The 10,917-nt window shown below is 36.6% G+C and overlaps 2 protein-coding genes across 2 annotated transcripts; both read left to right on the top strand.

Moving 5' to 3' along the window:
* The first annotated feature begins 529 nt into the window (after positions 1-529).
* LOC144448446 (prostaglandin reductase 1-like) lies at positions 530-6,568 on the top strand. Its single transcript, XM_078138697.1, is given in 10 exon segments — positions 530-635; positions 850-895; positions 2,312-2,371; positions 2,908-3,036; positions 3,038-3,079; positions 3,907-4,024; positions 4,529-4,681; positions 5,277-5,382; positions 5,716-5,834; positions 6,458-6,568. Coding segments are annotated over 10 exon segments (990 nt in total).
* A 1,521-nt stretch (positions 6,569-8,089) lies between these two features.
* Positions 8,090-10,659, top strand: LOC144448533 (GPI-N-acetylgalactosamine transferase PGAP4-like). The gene is made up of 2 exons (XM_078138799.1): positions 8,090-8,141; positions 9,078-10,659. Exon 2 carries the CDS (start codon positions 9,362-9,364, stop codon positions 10,595-10,597), a length of 1,236 nt encoding a protein of 411 aa, XP_077994925.1. The 5' UTR covers positions 8,090-8,141; positions 9,078-9,361; the 3' UTR covers positions 10,598-10,659.
* The last annotated feature ends 258 nt before the right edge of the window (positions 10,660-10,917 follow it).

Genomic DNA, 10,917 nt, shown 5'->3' with positions numbered 1-10,917 from the left:
ACGTATTCTTTATGGAATTATGAAGTTAGAAGGTGAGGAAACACTATGGGTGAATGTAGTCCCAATTAACTGTCCCTTTGAATATGAAGTCCACCTTGTCCTATTTAGCTACATATTATTTGATTTCCATTGAAACATTTCCCCTCGTGTACTATCCCTTCACCCCCAGGCATATTGCCAATCAGGCCGTGGTCAGTGTACGGGCGGGTGTATTTTCAGCAATTAAATTGTCCCTTTTGTAATTTATCATCTGTTCATCAGTCCGTAGTGAAGCGTGATTTGAACGCAGACGGGCTAAATTGTTATACCAAACCAGTACAGCTACATAACTTATCTCGATGTGAGCTATGAGTATAGCGAATAACGTGGAAACAAATCACTACACTAACCACAGACCTAGGATATTACTTCCCTTCACTCGCACATTTGACACAGGTCACCAAACACGTCACGTCTGCACATTCAAGCAGGGTCATTCGTTACTCATTACAATTGCCCGTTTGACAACACGCATATCCCCTCTTGCAACATGGTCAAAGCCAAGAAATACATCCTAGCCAAACATTTTGATGGGTTTCCAAAAGATAGTGACATTCAGCTTGTAGAAGAGGAGCTGCCAGATATCCAAGATGGAGGTACGAATGTATGTTGTATTATCTATTTCGTGGTCTGAGCGTTGGTCAATGAATTTAAACAACATAGTCCGCACATGTCGAGCATGGATTGTCAAACGCACCCTGGGGTGATTGCTAATGACCAAAGACCCATAGTCCTACCTGATGTATATTAGACAACATAGCCGAACATCTTCATATATATATATATATAAATTTGTTTCCTTTTTTACAGAATTTATTTGTCAAGCTGTGTATTTGTCTGTAGACCCATATATGAGGTAAGATCTGTCATGTTAAATTCAAATTCGTTAATGTTGTGCATTTATCCCTGCAATATAAGCAAAACTTGATTTGCGTATATACATACTGGTTCTTTCTATTTACTATGTTTTGTTAGAATGGTGAGATTACAAGTGTTATCTGATTTGCAATCCGACGAAAAAAAATGGCGAGATAGGAATTAAAATAGCGAATTCTAAATTCGTTGTGTCATCACACACGTACGTGATCACAAGTCTTGTGTCAAAGGGCAATAAAGTGAGGAATGGCATTCACGTTCTGCACGATCTACCGTTATATGAGATGGCATGAAAAGAACGACCAAACAAGAAAGATAAGGAAGCATTCAGTAATTACAAGAGGGGGACTGGGGAAAATCAGACCCGGGCTTTGTGTCAAATGTAACCCTCCTCTATTAACATTGTGCTAAAAGGTGATCTACCCTAACTATCCTTTCTATACCCTCATCTCGTTAAAATATTTCATAAACATTGTTAGTAAGTGCTGTCAGACATTGAAAAAGGACACTAGTCCTAGAATCAACGGGATTAATCCCATGGCTGCCACGATGTTGAAGATGTTAAAGGCTTTGGTTATTTCCTAAACTACTACCACCACGGTATATTTATGTGAAGACATTGCTCACTATATGCTATATGGTTGTTAGCGGTGATTTGATTATATGGCCTGATAATATGATACTTAAATCTAACCCTAAGCCATAGTTTAAGACACCATTGGACTGATCATTTCAAGGATGATACAGTAAAAGTGAACCATGTTTGAGCACCACATATACATAGCTAATAAAGATGTAAAGTACAGTGTCAAAAATCCAAATACTATTTAATTTTGAATGGTCACTAAGTGTGCACCTACCGGCTATATTGCTTGGGGTTTGCATTCAACTATGCATAGATGTCAAAATAAAAAAGTAATGCTGCTGAATAGAAAATCTCATTTTCTAAAATATGGCCCTCCCCTGAATTTGTAAAAAGTTACCCTCAATTCCCCCAGCCATTCCCCTTGTCATTACTGATGATGTCATTACTGAGCGAGAGAGAATGATCTACGTTCCCACAATAGATATGTATAGATATAATTAAGTTGCCGATACACATTAACTATACGTGTATACATGTTTATAGGGTCTCTCTGTTTGTTTTTTTGTTTGTTTATTTTTTGTTTGTTTGTTTATTTGTTTGTTTGTTTGTTTGTTTGTTTGATTGTTTGTTTGTTTGTGTTTGTCTGCCTGACTCTCTATCCCTCCCTCTGTTTACGTCTGTCTGTGTCCCTGTCAGTTAGTGTTTTGTCTCTCTTTGTCTCTCTCAATCTGTCTCTGTCTGTCTGTCTCTCTCTCTCTCTCTCTCTCTCTCTCTCTCTCGCAGACTAATAAAGTCTATATATATTTTCAGACCTTATAGTGCAACCAGAATGAAAGAAGGTGATGTCATGATTGGGCAACAGATAGCCAGGTAATTAATGTTGATGGAGCTATAGTGATCGAATACTTATAAAAACGCAGAGATAGTTAGTGAAAACATCCTTCAAGTAATCAGGATACATACATTTTTATGACACTCTATAATGAATGTTTGAAATGATACGTATTACGTGTAATAGATCCATGCGCCCGGTGCTTTGTATATAATTAATGCACACTTCGTCAAACATTTGGCCACATTCAAACTTTACCATTACCCGATGAGTTTTTTTTCCAAATGCAAAGTATTACTTTTATGAACACAGTCTAAAACATTCCATGACACATGTGTTAATCAAGAAGGCAATTTATTAGTATATTATCATTGATGGCAGTATGTACGTTAGGTTGACATGTTGAAATTGGCCTAAATCCCACTGAAGGACGCATAGTATAGTGGTCAGTCATATACAAGTTTAGTAGGAAACGTATATGAGTGTTTCTGAAATGAGATATTCTTGACCACTTACAAATGTGGTGGCAAAAAAAAACGAATTTAAGCTTCACCTGTGCATTAAATTCCAACAGGGTTATCGAGAGCAAAAATAAAGATTACCCGATTGGTACTAATGTCCTTAGTGGTTTATTTGGATCTGGATGGCAAAGCCATTTCATAGGAACAGGAGGTCAAGAAATCCAAACAAAGTTAGACCATCATCCTTCAACCATCCCAGGCTTTGGGAGTGATTGGTATGGTAGGGTAAGTTGAATTTATTATATATTTAAAATCACTACAATTATTTAGTACATACATTGTTTTTAGTGTACTTTTATGCTTTCCGTTTTGTTTTTTTCAGAAGTTTTTTATGGGTTTTTTTCATTACATTGCTATTTGTGATTGATATTGTAATATAAGAATTTAAATTATTTAGTAAGCACGACGTTGATAATGTACCAGTACTCTGAAATAATGGAGAAGAAATACCTAGCAAATGATGTTACGTTGGCTGTTCAAAAGCTATACAAATTTGAGAGGTTTGGATGAAAACTGCACTATTTTGAACTTTCTAAACGTGTATAAACCATTTTGCAAATATATACAATTGTCAATTCATAAAAATAACTAAATAGAGTGCATAGTAAGAAAAAAACACACAAAAAAACACACACAAACAGACAAACAAACAGACAAACAAACAAACAAACAAACAAACCAACAACAACAACAACAACAACAAAACAATTTTGCCTAAAAGATAATTGCTGATTGTAGAAAGCACCTCATTAAGTCTTGTTTGTCTTTGACATTAACCTCACAATATAAAATCAGACAAATTTTCACCTTCTGATTAATTAATTAATGTATGTATGTATGTATGTATGTATGTATTTATGTATGTTTGATTACAGGCGACATCCTTCAATAGGGTATGGTTTCTATTAACGAACAATATAATTGGCGTAGCTGTTGTTTCTGTTTATGACGACATCAATGTTGCCCATTCCACGTCTGGAGAGCAAATTACTGTAGTAAATTTAAATTTGTTATATATTGTAAAAGAAAAAATTGGTCATTTCCCCCTGTAGGATGACGGCCTACTTTGGGTTCCTCGACATTTGTCAGCCTAAAGAAGGAGAAACATTGGTTGTAAATGGTGCAGCTGGAGCAGTCGGCAGCTTGGTTGGACAGTTAGGAAAAATAAAGGTATTAATAGGACATGTAGGAGGCCATTTACTGACATAACAGAGAGAGAGAGAGAGAGAGAGAGAGAGAGAGAGAGAGAGAGAGAGAGAGAGAGAGAAACAGACAGACAGACAGACAGACAGACAGACAGACAGACAGACAGAGACATAAATCTTTAAATTCAATCGGTAAACGACTGCTCCTGAGGTTTAATTTGGTTCAAATCACGAGCATAATATGTCGGAGTCCTCCTTTCAGTCCATCCCAATTTTCATGCCCTCCCCCCCTTCAAGTCCTCAATTTATAACATGCCCCCCTCATTTCTCCCCAGTCCCCCCCCCTCCCCCGCCGTAAATTCTGGCCCCAGCCTAAATGTATGATGGAGCACAACGTGAAATACAGTGGCACTTTATTGTTCATTTTGATATGCCTATAATATCAACAAGATTGACCTGTAATAACGTAAATCGGACGATACGACTACTGCATTCCTTATAACACGCCTTTATATATTCCCTTATCAAGGGATGTCGAGTCATTGGTTTCGCTGGAACTGACAAAAAGGTTGACTTCCTAAAGAAACTTGGTTTCGATGAAGCATTCAATTACAAAACTGTTGATCTGGATGAGACATTGAAGAAGGCAGCTCCTAATGGTGTTGACATGTACTTCGACAATGTAAGCATATTCAAATTAGTTGCTTTACCTATCTAGACCATTTTGAAGACAGGTGTAAATATAATGACAAATGGGATTTATAAACATGATTTAAACAAAAGAAACAGAGGGGCAACAAACGTTCAATACAAATGTATATGTTAAAATTAAAAAACAAAACACTCCATGAATTTATAAGCATTGCCATTCAGTATTGATACAATTTCAAAATGTTGATTTTCTCCAGTAATTTGAGTACATATGAAAGTGCTAGAGGTTTATTTTTTTTAGACATGCTAAATATACTGGCAAGTCCTTTCACACCTGATTTTACATACATATTGAGGCTAACCTTTTCACACCTCTGGTTACTCAACACCTCCAGCAAATTTGGACCATTCTGTCAGATCCAGTTAGACACTGAAGAAGTACAAGTGATTTGTTCGAAACAGCTTCTCACTCAAAAGTAGAAGAAGAGACCTTGTGTATGAATCTTAGTGCTTCCATGATGAGCATTCATAGTATCATATGCTAAAGATGCTTACTTTTCGCAATATTCTTAACAATGTATGAAAGCATATTAGTTCACATATCTCTATATATGTTTATATCCAAGGTTGGTGGCAAATTTTCAGTGACTGTCAAGAACCACATGAATTTGTATGGACGTATTAGTCAGTGTGGGACTATATCTCAATATAATGACAAAGAACAGGAACTGGGTAAGAACTTGTAAACTATTTCTACTACGTCAAGAACAGATCTTTACCTCAACTCATTCTTTTCATCGACAATACCTATCTGGAAAATCTACCCACTGAAATAATTCATTCTACATCAATAAACACAATTAAATCAACTGTTGAGGACTGGATTCGGTCTTCATAATTTGTCTGACCTTGGTACATGTATAGACACCATTGTGGGACAATATTCAGACTAATGAGTAGCTACACAAATTGCTCCACCCATTCCTTAGGTAGACATGTTTTGACCCCCCCCCCCATACACTCATACGTTTATTTAACAATACTGTGGGGTTGTTGTTGTTTTAGTTCCATGTCCCGATGGACTGATACTTTTCAAAGAATTAAAGGTACAAGGTTTTATAGTAACCACGTTCAAGGACAAATACCCCGAGGGATATAAACAAATGGTTGAATGGTATCTCCAGGTAGGTTTAAATATCTTGTGAAACTAATCCTATATGTTGCTGATATGTAACCAATGTGCTGCACAAAATACATGTACTGTACTGAACAGATCTAGGGCAAGTACTTGAACAACATGATTATATTTTATGTATCTAAATCAATGTATCAGTTTGGACTCGTGGATGACCTAACTTGTGCTCTAGTGATGAGGTTTTATTCAATGTTACGGTCAAATAGTGATAGCTTGATTCTTTGGATCTTGAATCTTCTGATACTTTGAAGTATGGAAGTATAAGTATTTTAATCATTTATTAGTTTGCAAACCCAGACCCTGTAGCCAGTTGTGTTTCCTTTCCCAATTCAGTCACGTCATTTCCACCTATTACCTTTGAAAGCCACGCAACAAATTATGCTAGAGTTCATCATTTCATTTTTGTATTGTACTCTAAATAAATGTTCATTGTAAATTTGAAAATGTCGTCCATCCCAGATGTACCTTATATGGCTATAATGTTTCCTTATATGTCTCCAGTCCCTTATATGTCCTCATGAAGTAAGTTAAACAATGCAACTCTCCTAAAACAGTATCAACTTGGTTTCTAATGTATTCTTTTTGTAATATAACCGTACAATGTTTTTGCAGGGAAAACTGAAAATGGAGGAACATATTACCGAAGGCTTCGAAAACATGAAAAAGGCTTTCTTTGGGTTGTTTACCGGCGAAAACACTGGGAAGGCACTCGTTAAAGCTTAATGGCGACGAAATAAAACCTACACATTTGCATCTTGATCATTGTTGATGATTCGATCATTACAAATGTAGCATTTTGAGAAAATGTTTGCAGAACTTTAAGATCACTGGTTATTTTATATATTTGAAGTGGGAATTTGATTCAGGGTCTGATGGCATTGATTAAACCCGAATTCATTTATTGAATAAAAAACAAAAGACTTTAAACATTCTAAGATGTAAAGTGACGAATGTCGATATTTTACTACCAATATTAGGTAAATGTATATGCATCGATTTTGAAATAAAATAATTTAATTCTACAACACTAAAATGATCATCCTCTACTTGATACTTTTACTATGTAAGGACTGGCAGTATTTCTTCTGAATGGAGATATGATTAATTACGTACTTCGCGTAATATGTTTTGGTACAAAATACATAAACAAAACAGAGGCTGAGCAATAAATCATGAGTTATCAAGAGCTTGAAGACCTCAAGGTTCTTGTCAAAAATGTCAATTATCGGTGGAAAAGTCAACTATTACCATTTTTGGTCATATTTACTAAATATATGAAATTGTACAGCCATTACAGATTAGAAGAACACTTTTAGTATTGTCTGATGTCAGCTTCCGAATCAACTATTTCTCGCGAGATTCACAATTGTCGCGATTTTATTTTTTTTCTTGAATACATAAAACAAATCCTTAATTTCGGCAGTGAAAACTAGGGTGGGGTCGGGTAACCGGAACCAAACAATTTTTTGGGCCTTAGTGATAGACCAGTACATAATCTGGAATGTTGAAATTTCTTTGTTTATGAGTTTATTAATAATTTCTTTTCAAATTCATTTTGTTTTTTATATGAATTTCATATGTTACGTTAATAATATCGAAAGAGCACTGTACAATGGATATACGTGCATAACGAGTCACTGGCTGGTACTGTCGTGGTTGTGTGATGGTCGTGGATTCGAGCTTCGCGTTAACAGGGAGCGTCACGCTAACACATCAACGAAAGTCAACAACAGGGATATTCGAGTACAATTATGCAGTAGATAACAGTACATACAAAACAACCCAGGATTTAGCCATATGCGAAGCTCCAAGGCCTGCGAGAGAGTCTATTGCTATACATCAGCAGTCTGAGCAGAGGGCACCTCTGTCTGATGATGCAATCATCTCATCAAGGAGAAGTCTCGATTTGTTTTTTTTAACCTTTATTTCACATCTTGTACTTGCAGCGACATTTTCCATTTTTTTACACATCAACTGCCTTGCACCTGATGTATAAACAAAAGAGAACGTAAACAGTAGACCTGAAATATAGTAAATAGCGCAGATGGAGATTTCTCCTTGACCAGGTTTTAATCTGGCAGATCGCATAGTTATGGTCCGGGTATGGCGTTAGTAGTACTCCGCCCTCAGAGTTCATTTAAGAAAAGGCGCACATCCATATCCACCCATCTACCTGTAAGAGTATAACATTTGCATAAGTAAACAAAATCTGTACAGGATGTATACGCAAAGTTCAAACGGTCATGTCGTGCCTATTTGATACAGATAAATATTGGGTTTGGCAGGTCTGGCTTAGGTAAGTGTCGTCTCACCAGTTTTCCCTTTGTTTTATTCCCCCATAACGAGTCGTTCTATTTTCTAAAGTAATTTTATAGTGAACTCAGTCTTATCATAGACATACCAAAAGACATACAAATGAAATATAATTTATATTCAGTGACTGAACGAACACGGTAGTCGAAACGGCCTCACGCTTACACACGTGTGATCTACGTCTGGAGTGAAGTTACCTGTGGGCATAAAAGAACACATCGTCTACATATCACTCATGATATTACGGTGTTGGGCTTTTTACCTTGGTTGTGATAGGGCCATGACTAGGTGATATTCGTACCGAACACCCATGACACGCATATTATGCAGAGTACATATGCAGTATACATCCATAGTTATGGTTAATTATTGACTTGTATAAAGTTACATTGTAACAGGCTAGCAGACAGCAGACATACTACCAAATCTAGCCGACTATAAAATTTTCATTAAGCGACAGACAAGGGTGTGTTACTTGTCTGTGATCTAAAACAACGTGATTTTTTGTTACGAATTATATTGCACAAACAAAATACAGGCACTGATAGCGCTCACGCATATGAAATGTAACATTTTATCTCACTGTGAACGCAAATAAACAATTTGTTTTTTAATCTTCCTTGTAAGTTTTAACCGACACTGATATTGAATTATGTTCACAGTGAGATACAATGTATCATTTTATATGTGCACGCTATCAGTGTTTGTTATTTTGTTTTATGTAATTTGTAACAAAAAACCTTGTGTGAGTCGTAAAAACAATATGCTATAATTGAAACGCTATAGTCTCTCTGGTTTCGTAGTATCATAGAGATTTCATTTTAGGCCAAATAAAAAAAAAAGTTGTTTGGTTCCGGTTACCCGACCCCACCTAGTTTTTCACGACGACCCTAAACTTTTTTTCGTTCCATTTTTACAGAGATACGAACACGTACATATGGTTACTATATAGTAACTGAAGATGTGATAGGATTTGTTGCAAACATCAATATTCACACCTTTAAATTCGTGTGAAAGAAGTCTGAGAGTGGATTATAAAACTTTTGTTATTCCCTGTAGTGCTTCAATTTGAAGACCGCTTTTATAGGGAAAGAAGGGGTTGTTATTGAAAATATAGTTGGCCAGTTGTGCTTCGTCAAAACTGACCTTCGTTAGCACTATCAGGCAGACTAGAAGAAGAGGTGCGCATGCGTATTCATCATTATGATGTTCCGCATTCTTGTGAACAGGAAAAGGTGTTCCCTTCGTCTGCTTTCAACTCACCTAGGTTCAACGTTCTGTATTTACACTTTGACCTTTCTCTTCGTCTTGCCATTGTTGTGTGGAAGTCTACCGTACTCCTTTTATTACGTAGCTGATCGGAACAGAGACCTGCAATTAGTAAATGAAGCGAACAGTAAACGAATATTCGAAGATGAAAGTTACCTGAAAACATTAGACCCGGATGACACACTTCGCCAATACAATGACATCAGGACAGATGTAAACATAGTTATAGGCATCATAACAGTTAGCAGAACCAATGATGCAACGAACGTTAACTCCAATCCAAAATACTTAACCCAAGTATTATCACGTTTACATCAAAACCTACAGCAACAGAAACATGGACATCGCAATACAATATTCATCTGCAATGTGGATGCCAACCCAACGAGTCATTCTGAAGCCATGGCGCTTTCCAAGTACTTTCCTATGGTGATGAATAGCGCCATCAACGTTGAAACTGATCGACGAAGTAGATACTTGAAGGAGAAAGATGACTACGTATTTTGTTTAAATAATTCACGAAAATACGAACCGAAGTATAGTATAATTTTACAAGACGATGCCATACCAAATGAGGGGTTTTATGACAAACTACAATACATATTAGCAAATAAACTTGAAATGCGTAACAAACATGGAAATTATGCACAGAATGATATCAAGTGGGCTTTTCTGAAACTAAACTTTCCCGCTCCTTTAGCCGGATTTGACAGACACTGGTGGTTCATTGGTGAAGGCGTTTCTATAGCAATGATTTGTGCAAGCATTTGTGCGTTATTATATGAACATTTTTACCGCCAACATTCAAGAAATGCCCTGCTGTGGACGTACTGTGTATTTGTGATCAGTTTTGTATATTTCGGTTTACTTTTACATTTTATTGGTCGACAATATTTTCTTCACTGGCGCGGAGTGTCACATTTAGGTTTTGACATCCGCCCGGCAACCTCATGCTGCATAGCAGCAGTTTTGTATCCTTCCGCCATCCTTCCTAGCATTACGACATACATCCGTCAAAAGACACTTCCTATAGACTTTTTGCTGTCGAACTTTGTCGAGGTGTCGGGTACACAGCAATACATGACGGTACCTAATTTATTTACTCATATTGGATTAGTTTCTTCTCTTCACGCAGACTCTCTAAATTTTATTGAGTTTTATATTTCCTAGATGATGAAATACCTACCATATTATTTATTTATTTCTGTCAATGTACATACTGCTTACATCGTTTTTGGCCTGAAACAATTACTCTGAAAATGTATCATGATTCTTGCTCTTTTTTCTGATTTTATGAAGTATGGCTCATTTGGATACGTCATGTCGTATCGCCATGTTGTATGTGTTTAACGTTAGTCTAGTCAGTAATTATAACATACAACGTTGGCGTCACGCTCGTTGAAAGGGTTATGGTTGGCTGTTGTGTGAGGGCGCTGCGACACCGCATACCTTGAGTGGTAAACAGACTACCACTCTTCAGCAAAAAATGT

The sequence above is a fragment of the Glandiceps talaboti genome, chromosome 17, assembly GCF_964340395.1.
Source record: "Glandiceps talaboti chromosome 17, keGlaTala1.1, whole genome shotgun sequence".
In the NCBI taxonomy this organism is placed as follows: Eukaryota; Metazoa; Hemichordata; class Enteropneusta; family Spengelidae; genus Glandiceps; species Glandiceps talaboti.
The sequence above is the reverse complement of the archived record's forward strand: the minus strand, read 5'-3'. Positions and strand labels throughout refer to the sequence as shown.

Excerpts from the sequence above, each read along its gene's own strand:
- LOC144448533 (XM_078138799.1), top strand. The coding sequence starts at position 9,362 with ATGATGTTCCGCATTCTTGTGAACAGGAAAAGGTGTTCCCTTCGTCTG.